Consider the following 22,359-nt stretch of genomic DNA (forward strand, 5'->3'; position numbering starts at 1 on the left):
AACAGGGAATCCTTAAAAAAAATCGGGCAGAAACAAAAATTTCCAACGGCCATTCTGTCTACACACACGGCAAAACCATGGAGTATCTAATTTGTCCTCCATGGGCAAACTGTGTACAAAAGTCTTTTTAGCGCCCCTGAGCCGTGGAGAAAGTTATAAGTAATCCTCCTTCAGGGGAGAGGGGGAAACTTTTGTTTGGGGGGGCGTCCGTTTTGATGATCTTTGGTTCATTTTAATTCCAGTTCACATTCATGATTCATATATGTTGAGGTTTTTGTTTTCGTTGTTGAAGTGTTGCGCACACGTCTTGAAAAAAAATCTTTATATCACATGACTCCCTTCCTAGCTCTACAAAAAGTAACCGTATTGGTAGTTTAATTGAGAATAACATTCTCTTGTGACTTGTACTTTGTTGTCCGAAGTTTATTGTTTGCGAAGGACTCCGCTATCTAGGGTCGATCGAAGCGTCATTTATTCCACCCTTTTCTATGATTCTTTTCCCCCTTACACACTGTTCCGATTCTTTTCTGCACCGTTAATGCGGTTGGGCGCCCTCTGTCTAACTCACAGACTAGACTTCGCTCGTCCCCAGACTGACCGCTGGGGCCGAGCGAAAGACTAGACGTACCTCACAACCACACATGGAGCTAGATACTAGACTTAATTTCAAGTCTGATATTGTGGTACTCATCTGCAAATCACTCTCCGCAGATTGGCTCCACATACCCCACAGAGGTTAATCCACAAGAGGGCGCTATCAGGTACACCACAAAACCACAACACAGAGTTTGAAACAAGGCTAGCCAGGAACCAGCTGATAGACATGCGACGATGACACAGTGTAGTTTTTGTATACAAATCATTTTGGTACAATGTGAACTAGCGCTGGCTGTGTTATTCTCTGGACTGTGTAGCGACTTCATCTGCGAACTTGGAATTATTAGGATCTTGTTGTAGTTTTCGTGGGTTTCGTCTACACACCTTGGATTTAGGGTGCTGCCTGCTAGTAAAGATGATAGCTGACAGGAGATCGAATGTAAAGGTTCCACCGTTGACAGGTAAGTTTTCACCCCTGTGACTTTCCCTTGCAATGCATTGCAGTTGAGTGTGTGTAGCTAGTAATTGTACTACTAGAGTAGTACAGTAGTAGTAGTAGTAGTACACAAGCTGTAGTATATGGGAAGGGAGGATGCCAGTCCGTCTATTTCTACCTCCATGGTTGCACCACCATGTTAATTTTTTATGCAGGTAGAATGGGTGGAATCCGAATGGGTCACCGACAAATAAAAGGCTCCCCGGGGGAGCCTTAAAAACAGTTCATAGAATAAGTACACCGATTATTAAAATTAAGAGTGGTTACACAATGGTTGTACCACCATGCATTGCTTCCTTCAGGGTTAAATTGCCATGAACTCAACTGATGAACCTTCAATTGTAGCAACCATGATCATTGCCAACTGATCGTACTGATAAGTGGTTTATGGGAACCCGACAAAAAAAGTGCAAGAATTTTATATCAAAGGTGCTGGGGCCAAGGATACGGAGTGGATGTGGCTCTGTACATGAAGTCAGCATCACTGCCTGTGACAAAGTTTTTAGGCATACACTTCACACCCTAGCTAGAAGTAAATAATCTTACTCATAATCATATCGTGACAAGTGTAAGTTAAGTGCACTGGCTGTGACTGACACAACAAGTAAAGCGTCACATGAATACAATGATGACCGAATGTGTCACTGTCACCTTGACTCTTGAGACTTTTTTTGCAACCCATAACTTGTTTATGTGGCTCTTACTTCTAGAAACTATAAAATAAGGCTCCCCGGAGCTCACGGGGGAGCCATTTCTAGAAGTAGCCTTGACTTATTTGTTTTGACACCATCAATTACATCACAAAATTAAACATAAGTTTTTATAATTAAAAAGTTAATATTTGGAGAACCATAATGCTACAGGTATGCTCCATTAGCCCACCTTGTTTTAGGTTTTATGGCTTGCTTTTAACATCGATCTTATTGATGTCTCCATTTAAGTGATCCATATGAAAGTTCTTTCAATGTTTATACCAAACTCCTCAAGTGTTTCAACAAAAACTTAAATCTAGGTTATTTTGCGACCCATAGTAAGACAGACATCTTGTTTAACTGTTAAGTCACTTGGACTGTACAGTTTTGCAGGTTCGATTTAAAAATCTTACTGAAATAAAATATCTGCAAATCATTGTGTGCCTGGCTGCTTTAAAATTCTGTTTTTTATTCCAGAGCACATGGTCCTGATGTGAGTAATAAAATGTCTTGTGACAAAAAGCATATGGCATGGCATTAATGTTACATTTTTGTTGCTAGAATTACCCCACAAAGTCATTTTTGTTTCCATTCGCAGTGCAGAATTTATTTTGGAAATCAGTCAAATTTTCATGCTAAGGGTTCTTTAGTTGCACTTTAATTTATTTTACCACCTTTTAACATTTGTTTTGTCCTTCTGAGCACACAACGAAATACAAGCAAAAAAGAACAATCAATTACTTATTAAGTTTTATTACAGAAACAACCAACAGCACATACATGTAGCTGAATATTTCTAAGGCATAAAATAAATGGTTTTAAAATAGCGCGTACAAATTTGAAATGGCCATACTGAAATATAGGGGTAAATTAAATTGTTTTATTTAAAAAAAAATAGAAGAACAAAAATGAGAACATTAGTAACACATTAACAAAACCTTTTAACATTCATACAGAATGCACCCTCTTATGCATTGAAAACCCCTTTGAATTAAACATTCATACAGAATGCACCCTCTTATGCATTGAAAACCCCTTTGAATTAAAACATTTCAAAATGTTTTGTTCTTCCAACAGACTCCAATTTCACCAGACAGCTGTTTTGTGTAATATTCTAATATTGTCGTCAAATGACTTTTGACAATGGTTATTAATCATTTTGAACCAATATTGAACTCTGGCAGGAAATTGGAGGAGTGTTCAGCTTTTAATTTGTGACCAACGGGAAATCCACTGAGCTTGGCTCAATAAAAACAATAAATTATTTGAAGCATTCTTTACACTCAAGAAAAGGGCGATGTACTGACTGATACATGTACAGTTGGACTTTTCTTTTGATCTTTGTAGCCATGCTTTAATTTCTTTTGTTTTTATTTTGTTATAAACCCTGATTAATGATTATTTTTTGTTTTAAAACACAAATTTGTTTTATGGCATTGAGTACACTTGGTCACTTTCCCTTTAGCCACTTGGCCACATTGTAGCTGCCTGCCCGAAGTCACTTGGGACTTGTAGCCAGTTGCCAAAAGTCATTAAGCAGATTTCCTTTAGGCACTTAGCAACTCTCCCCTAGTCACTTGCCCCTATCCTGCCTACCTAATAATCAGTAGAAAGTTTGTTCTAAATCATTGGCCCAGCTACACTGAAAACTTTCTGACCAGTCAGTATTTTCTTTGCTTGGGGAACATTCAAGCGAGTGATGTCAAGTGTGGACCGAAGAAATTGTTGAGAAGCGTAATGTGTCATAACAGTAAGCTGGAAATATATCAAGGATAATTTTTGTTTAAACATTTTAAAACAAGAAGTTCTAACAATTTTAAAATGGATTCGCTTATATATTCGATAGCCAATGAAGTTCCCTATAATAAGTGATGGGGTAATATGTTCTCTCAAGGGTGTAGAACCTATTAAACCCCTGTGTTGCGGGTTCACATAGCAAGCACCCTTATTTACTGGTTTCCACAGTTTTTCAAGCTACAGTATCCTTAGTTTTATTGCCAGAATGTTTGATAATAATGTGGCAACCATCTCCCCGCCCCCATAGCCTTGTGCCCTATGCCCCTCCCCCTCCCAGAGCTGCAGTCAATTTTACCATGGTAACCTATTCAGAGATTAACATACAATACATCATTTTGCACCGTACAATAATAGTTCAATGTCGACTGCAACCTTCGTGGCCTCAGATTGACATTCAGTCGTAATTTGGCTCGCAATTACTCCCGGGAAACAGATGTCATGGAACAAAACTCTAACTTAATTACAACCCATTAGGTGTACTCATCAACAAAGGCACTGCCATTACCTTAGCCATTGTGCGTTTAACAAAAAACTCATTATACACAATCAGACTGTTTCCACCGCCTTGGCATAAATTATGTTTACAGGAATGAGCCATTCAGACCTATGCTCATTGATATCATCATTACATAGTAACTACATCAGCAGTTGGTGCTAACATTAACCTGAAAACTACAAACTTAAGATCCAGGTCAAAGGATAATGTTCAAATCTTTCTAACTTATAAACTTACGAGAATTCTTCCTGGCTCATGAAGTTGAGTAAATGAAACAACTCTTCTAGGTTGTTCTGCAGCGGGGTACCAGTTAGAAGCAGTTTGTGTCCAATGTTGTACTGGGTCAAAATCCTGAAGAACTAAACGGCAAACAAAAAAGAGGATCATCAGTAACTTATTTTCTCTTTTTTACACCCCCCTACACATCCAAACCATCATACAGGCCTAGATAGGTAAGCCATTATTAGTCAACCATTTCAGCATCAACAGAATACCTTTGTGACCTTATAGAAAGCCGGGTCCGTATCAAGTGACTATGGCTATGGCTAGGGCAATAAGCTGCAATAACAACATTGAAGGATCTAGGACTTTACAGTATTCTAGCCATAGCCACATACCAACTCACTCAGACATAGTCTCATAGTATCAAGGACCATCTTGCACCAGTCAGTTTAGGTTTGGATTATTTTTAGTGATTCCTCAAAGTAAATAAGATCTTAAACCACATACCTTAGACTGATTATTCTTGAGTCTATGAGCCTCATCAACCACCAAGACATCCCAGTCTACAGATTGTAGGGTAGTAGTATCAATGGTGATCAACTCGTATGATGTAAGAAGGACGTGGAACTTCACTACACAGTCTTTCTTCATCATGTATGCTTTCTTGCCTCCACGTACTGCATCTTCCTCAAAGGAGCATTCATGCTCTCTGTAAATAATCACAAATGCATATTTCTGCGAAAATACAATTTAGCATTTTGAAAGGCCAAGGCATCTCACATGAAATATATTTTTAAGGGTTGAGATTGCTTTTTGGGTAGACATATTCACTGACAAATTATACATTTTAGAATATTTTTGTAATTAAAAGTCACAAAGACACTTAATGTGTTTTTTAATTTAAGAGTCCATGGGATTTGCCTTACGGATAGAAAAATTCACAATATCATTTGTATTTGTATTTTACTAGAGAAAATAAAAAAATATCACAGTTTTGTGATACAACCTGGGGAAATCAAATTCTGACTAAATTTTAAATTGTCCACAAAATTTCAAATAGAAAGACTTGATGTATGTATCAAACTGAAATGTTGTATTTTTTTATTTAGTTGTTTTCTTAAATGTAAAAATGCTGTTTGGATTTATTTTCTCACTTAACCAACAAAGTGTTTATTTCAATGTATGAGACTTAAAGACACTGGAGTGTACACTATTGGTATCTGCCAAAGTCCGGTCTCCTCACTTGGTGTATCTCAACATATGCCTAACATGACAAACCTGTGAAAATTTGAGCTCAATCGGTCATCGAAGTTGCGAGATAATAATGAAAGAAAAATACCCTTGTCACACGAAGTTGCGTGCTTTCAAATAAGTTGATTTCAAGACCTCAAATTCTAAATCTGAGGTCTTGAATTCAAATTCGTGGAAAATCACGTCTTTTGAAAACTACGTCACTTTAGAGGGAGCCGTTTCTCACAGTGTTTTATACTATCAACAGCTCCCAGTAACTCGTTACCAAGTAAGGTTTTATGCTTATTGAGTAATTACCAATAGTGTCCACTGCCTTTAAACACAAACATGCCTTTTTTAAAACTCTTTTCAATTATTTGAAAATACCAAATTTGATTGATTTGAGTACAATCTGAATGAAGTAGATTTGATGTTATGCACAAGTTGTAAAAGAGTTTAAAAAAAACAATTTCCATTCAACCCCCACCAACCCCCTAAAAAGATGTAAATTGAGTCAATTGTAATAAATTGTAATAAATTTAAATTTCAACAGATAGGCCTAAATAAAATATAGCAAAAGTCAGCAAAAAAATAATACAAATCATTAACAAAGGAGGAAGAAATAGAAACATTATGAAATTTCATAAAACAAAACAAAATTTAAACATACCAATTTTAATAAATAAAACAAAAAACCAGGCCCCCCAAAACATAGGAAGAAATACAAAACATTGTGAAACAAATAACAACAGAATTGTGAATGAAAAAAAGATATAACAAAATACATCAATGGAACAAAAATTCTTCAAGAAATGGGTACAGATCTTTCATTTAGTGATCAAGTTTCTCATGTGTATGCAGTGCAATCTTGGTACACATACATACATTGTATGGTGGTATGTAGGTTATTTTGTCATCAGCGAGCACTAAAACCCCATTTTTAATAAGATTTGTTGAGAGATAATTCCATTATTCTGGGTCAGGTCATGTGATGACATTTACAGCAACCTTCAATAAGTCAACGGATTACATTTGATCTTTTGACAGTCTGCTTTTTTTTAAATTCTGCATTTTCATTTTGTCAACATGAGATGCCGTACAAATAAAGAAGTGAGGAGGTCAGATACTGTTTGTAAATATGCGGACTCTGTCAAAGGAACTTGTCTATGTAAATGTGAGAAGGGGGATGGTCGTTCCTCGCAGAGGCAATAATTGCTTCCATGCTCCCTGGTCATTGCCTTGGTGCCTCTCAAAGTGTTCAATGGGAAATTTATATTTCCCTCATAGAGGTGTCTGCTACTTATATGTTAACTGCCTTTCCTTTGATTTGATACACATTGAACTCATTGACTTTTTATTCAACAAGAAAAGCTAGCTTGTCATTTCACTGGTCTGCAGCTTTTTCACTCCCCCATATTTCAACTTGTCGTGGTTGTCTGGTCCAGTAAACGTTTTAAAGACAGTGGACACTATTGGTAGTCTTCTAACTTGGTGCATCTCAACATGCATTGCATAAAATAAAAAAAACTGTAAAAATTTGAGCTCAATTGGTCGACGAAGTTGTGAGATAACTATGAAAGAAAAAACACCCTTGTCACATGAAGTTGTGTGCTTTCAGATGCTTCATCTCGAGACCTCAAATTATAAATCTGAGGTCTCGAAATCAAATTCGTGGAAAATGACTTCTTTTACCAAAACTACGTTACTTCCAGAGGTAGCCGTTTCTCGCAATGTTTTATACTATCGACCTCTCCCCATTACTCGATACCAAGTAAGGTTTTATGCTAATAATTATTTTGAGTAAACACCAATAGTGTCCAACTACCTTTAAGCTAAAGCCTTGCAGTCTTGTGGATTCAAGCCCTTATTGATGGAGATTCTACCTGCATAAACATACAATTTAAGCTCAAAGCATAAAGGCCATTTGCATTCATAATTTTGTTGTTTATAATGTATTATTGAATCCATTTAATGACCACTTGACAGATGTGCATGGAAGTTCCTTAATGTAAATGTGTTGAAAAGATTCTAGAGCAGTGTGTATGGAATGACGAACCAACCAATTGGCTGATGGGTTGCTTGTGAATCAGCAACATTAAAGATCAACTTTGACTATTTATCCTTGTTTTTGTTGGGTTAAGTTATTATTTGGTTACAAATGTGATTTCTATCAGTGTAATTCTGTTGAAATTTGATCAGAAAAACTCCCCCTCCCCATTCCTCAATGTTTTAACAGGTTTTTTCCCCTGCTGATTGCTGATAGTGGCTCCCTAAATGCTTCCAAATACCTATAAAAATATAAATAAAACGTAAAACCAGATCGTTGATTAAAGTTGTTTATCTTTATTGCTGTGCATTTTCCACTAAAATGTCGGTTGGATCATGTCCAATAAAGGGGTGATGTCATAGTGCTTAGGGGGCTTGCCATTTTTGTGTGAAAGTCAAGCAATTTTGCACAGCATGACACTAACCAAAATGCATTGGTTTTACCTTTTGAAGCAAAATTGTATTGATTATTTGTTTGTGTATGATGAGTTTGACTCTTAAATTAGTGCACACTTGTTTACCTGTCTTTAAAATTAGTGCACACTTGTTTACCTGTCTTTAAAATTAGTGCACACTTGTTTACCTGTCTTTAAAATTAGTGCACACTTGTTTACCAGTCTTTAAAATTAGAACAAATGTTTGTTAATTCCATTCAAGTTAATCTTAATGGGAAACATCTTGGTAAGTTTTTGTAGCAGTTGGCCTACATGACCATTTAAAATGTTACTTTCATTGTTCTCTCTCTATTTCTTGTAGAGATTTTTGGGCAAGGCGATTATGGCTACAACACATTCAGGTAAATATGCTGCAAGTATTCTTAATATTTTGTACAGATTCAAATTATTTGGCTCTAAATTTGATGTACATGAGTGATGTTCACCTATTGGGTCTATACGCTTTTCTGAGCTATGGTCAATTTCCCCCCCCCCCCCATACTGCTGTGTAATGTAACATTGATGAAGGACTTGTTTTAAAGGGACAGTATTCACTCTTAAAGTTAATGGCCATACAAATTTTTGGTTAGAAGCCTACAGCAGCTTTGATAATATGAAGCATTTTATAAAACACTTCACTTCGAAGTAATGGTTGGTTTCAACTCGACGTTTTAATCGGTATGCTCTGACTGATCGAAATGTCAATTTGAAACCACCGGTTCTTTTCAGAACCACCCAAACTCATTTAGAGATAGTCATTACATGGTCTTACTGCAAACCTTTCCAGATCCTCATTAGTAGGATTTGAAACGTCGAGTTGAAACCACCGGTTCATTTCAGAACCACCCCAACTCATTTAGAGATAGTCATTACATGGTCTTACTGCAAACCTTTCCATGTTATAAAATTTCATCATCTTAAATTCTATCTATAGTGCCTTAGATTTCATAAAGGAAGTGTTTAAAATGGCTGATTCACAAACAATTGTAAAAGAAAAAGAAACAAAAACTGTAAGGCATTGTTGATTATTAATCGATGGTTTCAATAGGCTGACTTTTTATAGAGATAATCTTCCAGGTAATTTATCTTACCCTTTGGAAATAAATTCATTGATGGTTATTGCAGATATCAAATAACATTATTTAATGATCGCCTAATATTTGAAAAGCTTTGCCTGAAAAAAAATCATCCGGTGTCGACGATCCTACAAATTCCAAAGTTCAGATCCCTATTGTTATCTCCCAACTCAGAATCCCAGCCATTGTCTACAATCGACGGACCTTTTTGGCCTTTTGCGAGGCGCGGAAGACTTCATTTCGGGATTGGGGGAGCATGGATCTGGTTCTGCGGAGGGGCATCTTGAAAGATGGGGAGGTGCTGTGGGGAGACATACAAGTTATAGCATCACTGTCGGATTACAGGTACGATAAATGATTATTGCGGTATTGATACGGCGACGCCACACCTTAAACTTCTTGAGGCTTGTGCTAAAGAAAAAAGGATGTAAAATGCTGCTGAACATTGAAGTGTAAGATACCTGCCCTAGAATGGGGGAGACAGGTTTTTATCCCGAAGGTTTTAATTTCTCAGGATTGTCCCATTTTCAGGATTTAAGGAGGTGTAGGTTCTGAAATAAGTGGGTGGGGGGCAGGTCTCGCAAGCCATTTCTAGGGATTTTCACATTTTGGCAACTCTTTCCTGCTCAATATACAATGTACAAATCAGACCTCCAATAAAAATAAATGTCCGAACACTGTCTTCAAAATTAACACTTGTATAAACCTGGACGGGAGGGTGTAACCTTGTTACTTTCAGTCAGAAAGTGAACCGGGGCAACAAATGTTTTCCACAGTTATGTTATATTTTCTATACAACTTACCAGTACAGCTTGATAAAGTCAAAGGAACCCTTGAAAAAAAGCAATAGAAAAATTGTATCAAGAGGAGTTGATTACACATGGTACTAAACAAGAGATTACTCAGGCCTGATACCTCACAGGGAGTGGAGGCAATTGCCTCCCTGCCCCCGACTAGTTGCCTTGGTGCCTTTTGAAATTTTCCAGTTTAAATGTAGATTTCCCTCATTGATATGCCTTTTTCGATGGAAAAAGTGCCTTGCCCTTATAAAATGAAGTACTCGTGTATCAGGCTTAACTTTAATCAAACACTTTTACGTTCATTTTTTCAAGAAACTCCTCATATTTTGTCTTTTCCAACAAGTGAATCCTAATTAATTTCACCCAACTGTCTTGAGCGTTGAACAACATTGGTTGATTTTGGCGCTATATAAATTCCCTCTGATTGATTGATTGATTGATTGATTGACATTGATTTCAATTTTTTCACACTTGTTTGAATGTTTTGATTTTCTTTGGACCATTTTAGAACAATGAACCCTGTTCCCATCATCAATAAACGAAACAGTACAATACTGCTCATCTTTACCGCCTTCCCACAAGAGCTCTCTGAAGCCGACCTGATCAAGGGTGAAGGGTACCAACAGAAGATCCTGGTGACCAAATCGAGAGATAACGGGCTGACATGGAGCGAGCCGCGGGATGTCACAGAGACGACGTTAGGGATGATGGATCCACGTCCACATATTTATGCATCAGGTGAGTCTAGCTTGGGTTTGGGTGAAGTTGAATCTTGGTGGGTTTTCCTCGCATGTAACATTTGCTTGTGATCTAGAAGCATTTTTCTCTACATTAATTTTTGTCTTCATCATTCTTTATGTAGTCGGCAAAGGTTATCCGCAACAATTAGTATCATCACTTTGTTTGTAAAGAATGCATTCACAATTTGTGTTTTTAAACTTATTTTGTAACTTTGAGCCCGTAGTACAACTAGATGTAACTATGGAGGGAAATACTGACTGAAGTTCCTTTCAATGTGATGCTTGAAGCATGCAGAAACACAACCACATTAACTATGCAGTCAAGTACATACAGCAGCAACCATTAACGCAACCCCCACCTTATCTTTACCTCAGAGTTCAGAATTTTGAAGGTGAAACAAGCTTGGAGCATATAATGCAAACTCTATGTAAATCATCACCACTATGCGCTTAGAGGTTTTTGCATTAGGCACTTTACAAATGTATTCATTGTTGTTATTATTATTATTATGTGTGGCAGTAGAATCTGGGTTTCGTTACCTGCGCCATTACGACCCTCATTGAATAACAATTTTATTCAAATGAAAAACCCGCGTTGAGATCATTGACGAAGTTCACTGGTGCGTCATGCGTTTCACAAGGAAGTACAACCAAGTTAACTTGTCAGCCAGGTACATGTACATTAAATCCCTCTTACATTCATACAAGCTGTTTTCTCATGCTATTTCATCCATGATTATCCTCATCCAACTTCTTATCAAACAACTTCAAGGAGTCAGATTCAATACAATGAATGGAAGGATGTCTACATGTATGTATGTGTTGCTGGTGTGTGTTTGGTGTTCACTTGATGCAGGCGGACTCCTGATGGTTGTCACTGCTCAACCAACAGTGTCTGCTGAGATCTTAACACCAGAGGCTTATCGTAAGGAGGGTGGGCAGGTTGATATGAGGTGTACCGCTATGAACCTCCAGTCGGATCACATTGTCACATGGAGCACTGGAAACCCAGATGAAGTCCTGAGACTTGGAGATGTAACTGTTACCAGGGAGTCTCGATTCACTTTTAATACACAGACAGATATGATAACTGGGATGACTGTTCAAAACTTGTCCATCATCAATGTGCAGAGGGAAGATTCCAATCGGTATGTCTGCAAAGTCGTTTCCCCCACAACAGACGGAGCGTACAACATTATAGCCTCATCCAGTGTTACACTCTTAGTGTTATACTTCCCCAATGCATCCTTCCCTTTATGCTTTCCAGCTGGACCCATAACAGTAAGCGAAGGGACAGTTTTGAATATGAGATGTACGTCTGACAACATTTACCGAGCAGTCACGATGGCACTCAGGCCCACATATTATACTTCTAGATACACTTCATGGACATTTCAACATCTTGATGACACCGATACACTCATCAGGACATCTAGTTTGACAGCAGACGTAGCTGATAATTGTATTGCATTCACATGCATAATTTCATCAGTCAATTTCCCCAATATGGAACGATCTTGTACCATTGGACCAATTGCAGTGACGACACCGGTGGTGGTTCCTACTTGTTCATCTGATCCCACAACATCAACATCTGGGTCAACTGGGTCCGATCAATTCATAAATCATACTAATCAAGGAGAAACTGAATTCCAAACCACTGACTTGCAAACATTGCTTCCAACGACTGATTCACTTTCATCTTCAACTCCATTGGTTGTAGCTTTTGTGTTTGTATTGGTTATTGCCATTGCAATAATCCTACTCCTCATCCTATGCATTATAAGAAAGAACCGTCTGATCAAAAGTCTTAATGCAGAGAAAGAAACCAAAACTCCCAAAGCTGATCCCTACATGGAGCTGCAACCGACGGATGACAAGAATCGCGTCTACATGGAACCTACTACGGCTACAACTTCAACACAAGATACCTACTACCAAACAGTTGAAGTAGAGACTGACAGCCCAGAGTATGACTATGCTCGACCAGAGGGCAGCACCAACACCAGCTATGAAGTAGTCAAACAGCCACAGAGTTTAGCTGAGAGACCATACCAAAATATTGACAATTAAGCAATTATATCATTAATTTTGTGCAGTTTTTAAACTAGAGGAATGTTATTCTGTAGTTAAACTTAGTTTAAGGTGTTCCGTAAAGACCTTTAAAGTAACTTAATTGATTCCCAGGTTGGTTTGTCACCTGTTTCTGTCAGACTTCAACAACTTTTTTCTAAGTTTGGTAAACGCTTGCTCCCACCCAACAGAAATAATAATCTTAGAAATACTAACAAACTTTGCTCAATCAGGTGTAGAATCAACAGGTATAAAAACAACCTGATTCCATCTCTGACCACACTTCTCAACAGTTGAATTCTACTACATGACCTTGTTTTTTTTTTAATGGAGCTGGAATACAAGCATTTTGTCCCCCTTTTAATCTGTTTTGTTTACCTTTTTGTTGCAATTGTACATAACCATTATGAATTTATTTTTCTGTCTTTTAAACACAATTCAGCTCTTGGGCTGCAAAGTGTTTGAATTCTTTAAAAGGCCCAATTTCATAGAGCTGCTTAAGCACACAAATTTGCTTAAGCAACAAATTCATTGCTTAGTAAAGTTAGATTACCGGCCAAGACTCCACTCAATTGTTATGCTGAGTAAACAACAGCTAAATACTAGTCATAAGCAATGTATATGGCATGAAATTTTGGCCAGTAACATGTGTAAAATAAGCGAGCTATTTTCGTGCTTAAGCAAAATTTGCTTAAGCAGCTCTATGAAATTGGCCCCGGACCAATATTAATAATAACAACAAATTATTGACCAAACTGAAACTGCTTTATGACAAAACAAAGTAAATTGAATAGAGGATTAAAAGTCTGCAAAGTTCAACTCCTCAACGATGTTTATGATTTAGTGCCTGCTAGTACCACGCTGTAAACAACCTGCAAGATTATAAAGCTACAATAGTACAAACCTAGACATGTAGCACAATGTATAGCTATGAGAATTACTCGTTTGTAAAACATCAGTAATGACATCAAGAGAGATTTGGCATCATGGCTGCTTAATCAAACTGCATTTTGCAGTTGAATCAAATATACACTAAGGTAAATTTGTGACTAGTCTTTGTCATTGAGATGATTAAAGATATTACATAAACTAATACCTTGAAGACTTGAGCTGTTTGTCAGAGTTGAAGATGGAGTGAATGTAGGTATAAGTGAAGATTTATATATAAATACAACAAATTTATGTCATACTGGCTCAGGGTAATGATACATTTTGATGATTACAGGTAACTATAAATTAACAATAAATTGGATTATAGAAATTTAGTACAGAGCAGATGAAAATGGAGCCAGCATGGGAGGAAAAAAGTAAAGCAGATAAGAACTACTTTTGTACTTTTCCCTTAAGATTTGACAACCATGGGGATATGGATCTGAATCGCTTAAAAAGTGTGTATAATTTTCTGTTTAAGGAACATGGAGGCCTGGTTTTTCACCCCTCAAACGCCAGAAGCTTATCAGAGCTGCCGGGGTCTTCCCCCTGGTTACCACCTGGTTTTCCGCAATTGTTTTGCCAGGCATGAAATTAGTTTAGCAGTATTTTCTGCTTTTAAACAGCTTTATAAAATTGGGCCCTGGTTGATATCCAGTTGACCTGACAGGACTGCAGTGCAAAATACAACTATTGGATGATATGGTCGGACTGGACGGGCATTGCCTCGGACCCCATTGCTTAATGTACAGGAGATAGTGTCCAGTCGGACTTGATCAACATTTAAATGTATGCAGTGATCATAGATTAAAGCATACACTGTACACTCCAGGCTTTTTCATGCACATCTAGAAAATAGAAGAAGTCTCTAATATAATCACGATTTAAATTAATTATTAAATTCTTTATGTATTTTCCTGTTGGCAAAAGGTTAACCTCAAGGACTGTTGTCATCACTTTGTTTGCATTAAGTACATTCACAATTTGTGTTTTTTAACTTGTTAGCTTATGTCCCTTTAAGCCTTGAGTACAATGAGATTAAATGATGGAGTTGCAATTATGACTAAAGTTCCTCTGCGTATGTTAACGTTTACGTTTACGTTTTATACGTTTACGTTTACGTTGGTTTACTCAGCAGAATCCACAAGATTTGATGCTTGAAGCATGCACAAACACAACCAAGTTAAATTTGCAGTCAAGTAAATACAGCAAACATCCTACAATAACTCAAACCTTGCTTTACCTCAGAGTTCAGAAGTTTGAAGGTGAAACCAGCCCAGAGCATATTATGCAAATTCTATGTAAATCATCATCACCACTATGCGCTTAGAGGTTTTTGCATTAGGCACTTTACAAATGTATTCATTGTTGTTGTTATTATTATTATGTGTGACAGTAGGATTTGGGTTTGGTTACCTGTGACATTACGACCCTCATTGAATAACATTTCAATCAATTGAAAAACCCAAGTTGAGATAATTGATGAAGTTCACTGGTGCGTCATGCGTTTCACAAGGAAGTACAACCAAGTTGACTTGTCAGCCAGGTACTTTTACATTAAATCCCTCTATCAATCCTACAAGCTGTGTGCTCATGCTATTTCATCCATCCTTATCCTCATCCAACTTCTTATCAAACAACTTCAAGAAATCAGATTCAATACAATGGATGGAAGGATGTCTATGTATGTGTTGCTGGTGTGTGTGTGGTGTTCACTTGATGCAGGCGGACTCCTGATGGTTGTCACTGCTCAAACACCGTACGTGTCTCCGGTGATCTTAACAGCAGAGGCTGATCATAAGGAGGGCCGGCAGGTTGATAGACCCAATGAACCACACTGAAGCTGTTAAGCCTTACGTTAAAACAAAGTCAATTGAATAGACCATTAAAAGTTTGCTATAGATCAACTCTGTATATATAGTAAACGCTGTAAAAAACCTGCCAGCTAATATAACTACAAGTCTAGCACAATGGGTTGTATTAATAAAAACTAGTATTTTCTTTTACCAATATAAGCCACAAGGGAAACTGACTGGGTAAATTTTGAATTGGTTTTTGGGGTTGAAAACAGAATTTACTAGAGTGGGATTCGAACCAACAACCTCCTAGCCTTGACTCAAGGCTGTTGGCGTAGTGTGCTTTGGCCCGGCGCGGCACGATTCGGCAGTCTGCACGCTGTGCATACACGAAAAACGTATACAGTACATTGTACAGCGAGAACAGTATAGCGAAGTAGTGAGTACGGCTGTGTCGTTCTACTTTCAACCTCGTACACGTGGCTCATGAGAATGGGTTGTTAGTAAACATTAGCATATTGAGTTCCGTTCTAAATTTTGGCAGATACAAAACCATCAAGGCGCTACTTAGAAAGTACTCATGTACCGTACGTGTACCGTACAGATGGTAATGTGTATGTACAGTACGTATGTGTGTATACACTGTATGCACTGTGTTATGTATGGGGGTTCGCTGCTGGCGGAATTCAGTGATGGGGACTGGGATTTTGCAGGGCGCGGCTGGCTGTAGCGCCTTGATCGAGGCTAACGACCTCCGGATTAACGTTAATCCGGAGGTCGTTGGTTCGAATCCCACTCTAGTCAATTCTTTGTTCAACCCAAAAATCATTTCAAAGGTTACCCAGTCAGTTTCCCTTGATATCTGAAACAAAAAGTCACATCCCCTTAAGGTGATCCCCTCGCTGCCACTTCCCAGGTTGTATTGTAATTTGGGTGTGATCCCTGGCTACACGGCACGGTTGTATGGCTTCTGACTGGCACCCCGAACAAAGATATTGACAAAATAGGGACACCGCCAATATAGGACTAGATAGCTCAGTTGGTAGAGCGCCAGCACGTTAATCCGGAGGTCGTTGGTTCGAATCCCACTCTAGTCAATTCTTTGTTCAACCCCAAAAATTATTTTCTTTTACCTGAAAATTTCAAGTGTCCACTACCCCCATATGAACAAAAAGAAAGTAAAAGCTTTTACTGGAAAGTATTTACTAAAATGCTAAAAGGAATTTACTTTCCATATATGCATCAAATTGTGAGAATACTGCGTAATGCAACTGGTAATTTTTCAAGCTATCCCCAGAGCTACCTTGGACACAGAAGAACATGTAAAAGGCTTGTCTGAAGAAATAACAGTGTTTATGAATGCACCTCACTGGATAAATTTTTATGTCTTAAAGGCACTGGACACTAGCATCTGAAAGCACTGTGGCGTGAGACGGGGTCTCAGCGCAATTGTTAATGATAAGTCAGCTGTACTCCTAGATAAATTATTGTCTTTTTTTCCTTTGCCATGTATAAGTTATAATTACCTGTAAATGTCCCAATCTCATATTTTTACTCAGCTATTATCCAAGTTCCTTTGACATCGTGTTTAATGTTTAAACTAAATCACCCAAGTTATTTTTGACATCAAGTTTAAACAACATCAAACTCCATTTTGTTTGACGACGTCACTAGTTTATATCACGTGATCAAGTTAATTTATTTCCACAATAATTATTCAAACACATCGTTTTGGAAGTTTTATTATGTGTAAATTCATTAATTAATTAAAGAAGTACAAAGGCACAGATTAATAGTTAGTTGCAACAATATTTAGGATTTCCGACTGCAATAAATTAGTTTTAGCCGCCATCTTGGTTGCTATACACAAATCAAGCTTAGACCAATCATATTAGCGTTTGGAATCAGCGTGGCAGTATAAAAGCCTGTACGCAAAGTATTTTTGGTTAGTTGCTGCAAGTAAGCATCAAAATTGTTATAGGTAAGTTTCTTATTATTTAAAGTCTACATAAAATTGAGTAATTTGCAGTGAAACTGAAATAATACGTTAATTCAGAATTATACTGTTACTGATTGTTTCTACTTAGAAGTTGATGTTTTTACTTTATCGACATTGTATATGTAGCTACGAGAACTACTCATTTGTAAATCATCAATAATTGACATCTACAGAGATTTGAAATCAATTGTATATGTAGCTACGAGAACTACTCATTTGTAAATCATCAATAATTGACATCTACAGAGATTTGAAATCAATCGCAACTTAATATTATACACATAATGAATGTTTATGAGTGCAATGGTGCAAATATGTTCATGAGTTGAAAGATGGAATGTTCTATTCAACGAGGCGGAGCCGAGTTGAATGGAACATTCCAGCTTTCAACGAATGAACATATTCGCACCATTGCACGAATGAAAAACATTCATTATTTGTTTTATATAACATCCAAGTAGATCTTTGTCATTTTTATTGAAAGATACAACTTTCAAAACAAACAAAGCGTAGGCCTCCAATTTTTAATTGTAGAAGACGAATGCTAGTAATTTTACTAATATGCCTTGCTGCGTTACCGAAGACAACGCGCACGCAGTGATGTTTTTACTCAGCTTTTTCGTTCCATCCGAAAAGTACCATTGCACGCTGGCAGCGTGCAATGGTACTTTTCGGATGGAACGAAAAAGCACGGTGAGTGACTCAGCGTGCAATGGTACTTTTATTTGCTATCACGTGACGGACAATCCTCCAATCAAATGGCAAGGATCTGCTTGGGTGTTATATAAAACTGTATATTGCAGTTGAATCAAGTGTACGCTAAGGACTTTCAGATGATTTTAAAAAGATACTACAGAAATAAACAACTTGTAGACAGAGTTCTTTGTGTGAGTCAAAGATGGAGTGAAATTATTTTTAAATGTGTTTGTTTTAGGAACAGTAGGTGGCCAGATTTTTGACCCCTGAATTCTTGGATCCACCCCAGATTTTCACAGGCAACTCTTGTTTGGTGTTTCACGTGTTCAAATTTTTCTGTGCAGCGACTGTGCGACCTTAAACAGCAAACAGTTAGACGTGTCACAGCAGGATCAAAGAAGAATGAGAGGGACCAAGGCCCAATTTCATAGAGCTGCTTAGCACAAAAATTTGCTTAGCATGAATTTTCTTTCTTGATAAAAACAGGTTTACCAACCAAATTTCCATGTGATTTTCAGGATAAGCAAACAAAAGCTGAATACCAGTAACAAGCACTATGCAACAAACGGAAATTTGGCTAGTAATCCTGTTTATATCGAGGAATTTCATGCTTAGCAAATTTTTGTGCGTAGCAGCACTATGAACTTGGGCCCAGTTGCTCTATGCCTTGATGCCTCGTTCACAGGCTTTCATACTCAAACATGCGCATAAAGTGGCCTAACTAAAATGTACTGGCACATTTTACTTAACCAATACCAGAGGCTACGAGCGAGCAGCACATGCTGGGGAAAAGAAATTGCGAGGCGAGATTGTTCACCCGTCAGATCATGGGATGGGTCAGCAAATGTTTGCAAATGTTTTTGAAAGTACATGGGTGTGCTTTCGTATGAATACTTTGTACTTTTCGGTTTTAGTTTTTGTATGCTCAGCTTTCAACAGTGCAATGGGAATGTTAATTCTTCTAATTTTTGATTTTTTTTCTCTTTTTTTTCTGTCTCCTGATGTGTGATAGGACCAGGGCATGGAATTCAACTGAGTTCAGGTCGACTCATCGTTCCTGGAAACGTCTTCTGGAAACCACCTGTAGATCCTGGTAAGTGGTTCTTCTTAGTAATTTCATATCATGCTATGTGGTATTGCAATGGACTGATAGAATAGTTGTGTCCAAATTCATAGCTATGGTTTGTTCATCACAGGACCATGCATTGAAGCATAAGGTGTCATGGCTGAGCAGTTTAGAGCATCATATTCAAGTTCTGGTGGTTTTGTCAATTAGTCATGACACTTGTGTCCTTGAGCAAGACACTTTACTATAATTGCTTCTCTACAACCAGGAGTATAAATGGGTACCTGCTGGGATAGGGGTTGAAAATGTGCTTAAAAATCCTTTGGAGCGCCATGGTAGCCTGGGCTGCCCAGAGAACTGCGACTATGCAACTATTCTCATATTCATGTATGTAGCTGTAATGAAATACAGATTAAGGTAATTGATCTGTGAACAAAACGCCAATGTATATTTAACTTGCCAATGTCAGCTAGCTTGCATTTTTAATAATGTACATTCCTGCATGCAGACCTGGAATTTTGACCCGGAATTCTCACTCTGTGTGTTTGAATACCCACATTACCTGTCATTCATTCTGCAACATACATATTGCTGGTGCTTATTAAATATTATGCTTAATTTTTTTGATCAGAAAAGCTAGATGTGTTTTTTTAAGCTTGGGCAGGGCTATAACAACTTGAATCTTGGCTCGATTCTAACAAAGCACTAAGACTTTCTTATGTTGAGGTTTATATTTACCTATGTTTGTTTCAAAGTAAAATAGTGCACATATTAGTATGCACCATTGTACTTTTATAGGTTAAAACATCAAAATGAGCAATTGAAATAGAGGACGGAAAAAGAAACAGCTTTTCACTTTTCATTGTCGTTGTTTTTTTTACAAGGTTTTTCCATAAGATATATAAGTTTAAATTTGTTTGATTGTTTTATTTGGTTATGAAGGTTTTTTATCTGAAATCAAGCACAAGATTCTGGAATTCTTTGACTGTTTCTACGGTGCCCAGAGTCGATCAATGGTGATATACAGTGACGATGGTGGAGATACCTGGGAAAGAGGTGGCAGTGTTCCAGCGGCCTTTGACCTTGAGGGTCAACTCGTTAATGCTAATGAATGCCAGGTAGGTTTTGCATAAACAGCTGAATCATTCTTTTTATGTATAACTCTGTTTCCTCGTTATTCACTGATTTCCTTAGGCTCACGAGTTGCAGGGGTTAAGTACACATATGAGGCTTCCTGGTTTTTGTACCAGAAATATAAAAAAATTACTTTTAAATTTGTTTCTTGTTGAAGATGGGCAAAGTATAGACTGTACAGATGTTTATATGTACGTGATAATAATCCATTGCAAATCAAACTTAACAAAAACAATATAGTTAAATTAATCTTGATTTTATTTCAGACAAAATCCAACACAGCGCACGCACCAATTACAGAATGGATACAACATTTTAAAACATAAACTTAAAATTTGAAAATAAAATTTGAAATAAAAACTTGAAACTAACAATTAAAAATTAAAACACACGCACAAAAAAGATCCACAATGGTACAAGGTAAAAAGACATCAATTCCAACCCCCCCCCCCCCCCCCCCAAAGAGCCCAGGACAAAAAAATTAGTCCTACACTAAGCCCAAACTAGACCTCACTAAGATGGTTCAATAGGTGAGGGGATGGGCTAGTACATTAATTGCTTCTACTAACACAAGGAGAAATTGTCAGGATTTATGAGTATAAATTGAACTTGGCTGAAAATAATAGTCTCCTGATGATGGCTAGAACAAGCTAGTCAAAACATTGAGACCAATTAAGAACTCACTCCGTGTTAGTGTAGTTAAAAACATTGAGACCAATTAAGAACTCACTCCGTGTTAGTGTAGTTAAAAACATTGAGACCAATTAAGAACTCACTCCGTGTTAGTGTAGTTAAAAACATTGAGACCAATTAAGAACTCACTCCGTGTTAGTGTAGTTAAAAACATTGAGACCAATTAAGAACTCACTCCGTGTTAGTGTAGTTAAAAACGATCCTATTAGCTAGTTAAAGTAGTTGTGCCAACTGATTTTTTTTACCCCCCCCCCCAGGCAAGTAGATATACACATGGTGTTATTGCAAACCAAATATAAATAAAACATAATTAAACCAAAATAGTTGTAGACTGTACAGTCAAAAGCTGGATATGGCTGCAACTGAATCAATCAACCTCGTCTATGACTATAATCAGATAGAACAGAAACAAACATCTCCAAGGTAAACTGTTATTGCCCCTAGTTAATTACTCCCTGTGTAAATGTAGATTGAAATTCAAATATCGTTGGCCTTATTTCTGGATTGAATATTACCATGATGAAAGGACTTGTGTTTCGGGCACGGAGGGATAACAAGATAATGCGGGAAGCTTCTTCAAGGCGTCTGGAGTAAGAGGACTCAAGCATGTGTGCTTGCACAGTACTTTAGATTATTAAGATCATAAGTTAAGATCATTAATCAAACGTGGTCCTCTGCTCTTGATTCGACTCTTCAGAAATATTTTCTTAAAGGAGTTGGCAGGACAGTCTGAAAACGTTTGTTTACTTCCATTAAGTAACCTATATTGTGAAATATATTATCACGCAATGGGAACTGATCTGCAGGAATAAAAACACTGAAAACAATTCAAGACTAGAGCAAAGATTAATTTTATTGTTGTCAGTAGCAGGTAAAAGCCCTTTCACACGTCAGCAATTTAACATGGGTCCCTTGTTTAATTTTTAGCATGGTTGTGAAATTAACCTAATGCACCTCATGTGAAAGGACAATGGGCCTTATGTTTATACTGACCATAAAAGATGGCAAATTTGAGAAGATTTCACCAGGGGCCTCGGACAGTCGAATCATTGTTGTCCTTTCACATGAAGTGCAACTTGTAAAGTTTCATACCATAATCTATTAAGTAAGAGACCCCTGTTAAATTGCTGTCGTTAGAAAATGGCTTAAGGCTGGCAAGCGTTACCGCCCTGCTGGTTAAAGGCTCATGATACTATCATGGTGTCATTATATATGGGAGGTGGATTTAGAATGAGTTATTTAGAAGGGTACCATAAGCATTATATTGGTGATGCAGTGATGCTCGCCAGCCATATATAATAAGCAATGGTGGCTAGTTGAATTGGGCCTAGAAACAGATTGATTTA

General features: G+C 37.5%; 1 protein-coding gene across 1 annotated transcript in view; it reads left to right on the forward strand.

Moving 5' to 3' along the window:
- Nucleotides 1-866: 866 nt before the first annotated feature.
- LOC117291299 (sialidase-4-like) overlaps nt 867-22,359 on the forward strand; it is a 44,194-nt gene continuing 22,701 nt past the window's right edge. Inside the window, exons 1-6 of the mRNA XM_033772937.1 lie at nt 867-1,058; nt 8,333-8,372; nt 9,261-9,431; nt 10,395-10,624; nt 19,133-19,213; nt 20,129-20,304. Coding sequence (XP_033628828.1) covers nt 1,013-1,058; nt 8,333-8,372; nt 9,261-9,431; nt 10,395-10,624; nt 19,133-19,213; nt 20,129-20,304 — 744 coding nt within the window. The 5' untranslated portion in view covers nt 867-1,012. The remainder of the gene's footprint in view (nt 1,059-8,332; nt 8,373-9,260; nt 9,432-10,394; nt 10,625-19,132; nt 19,214-20,128; nt 20,305-22,359) is intronic.

This window comes from Asterias rubens, chromosome 6, assembly GCF_902459465.1.
Source record: "Asterias rubens chromosome 6, eAstRub1.3, whole genome shotgun sequence".
Taxonomy (NCBI): Eukaryota; Metazoa; Echinodermata; class Asteroidea; order Forcipulatida; family Asteriidae; genus Asterias; species Asterias rubens.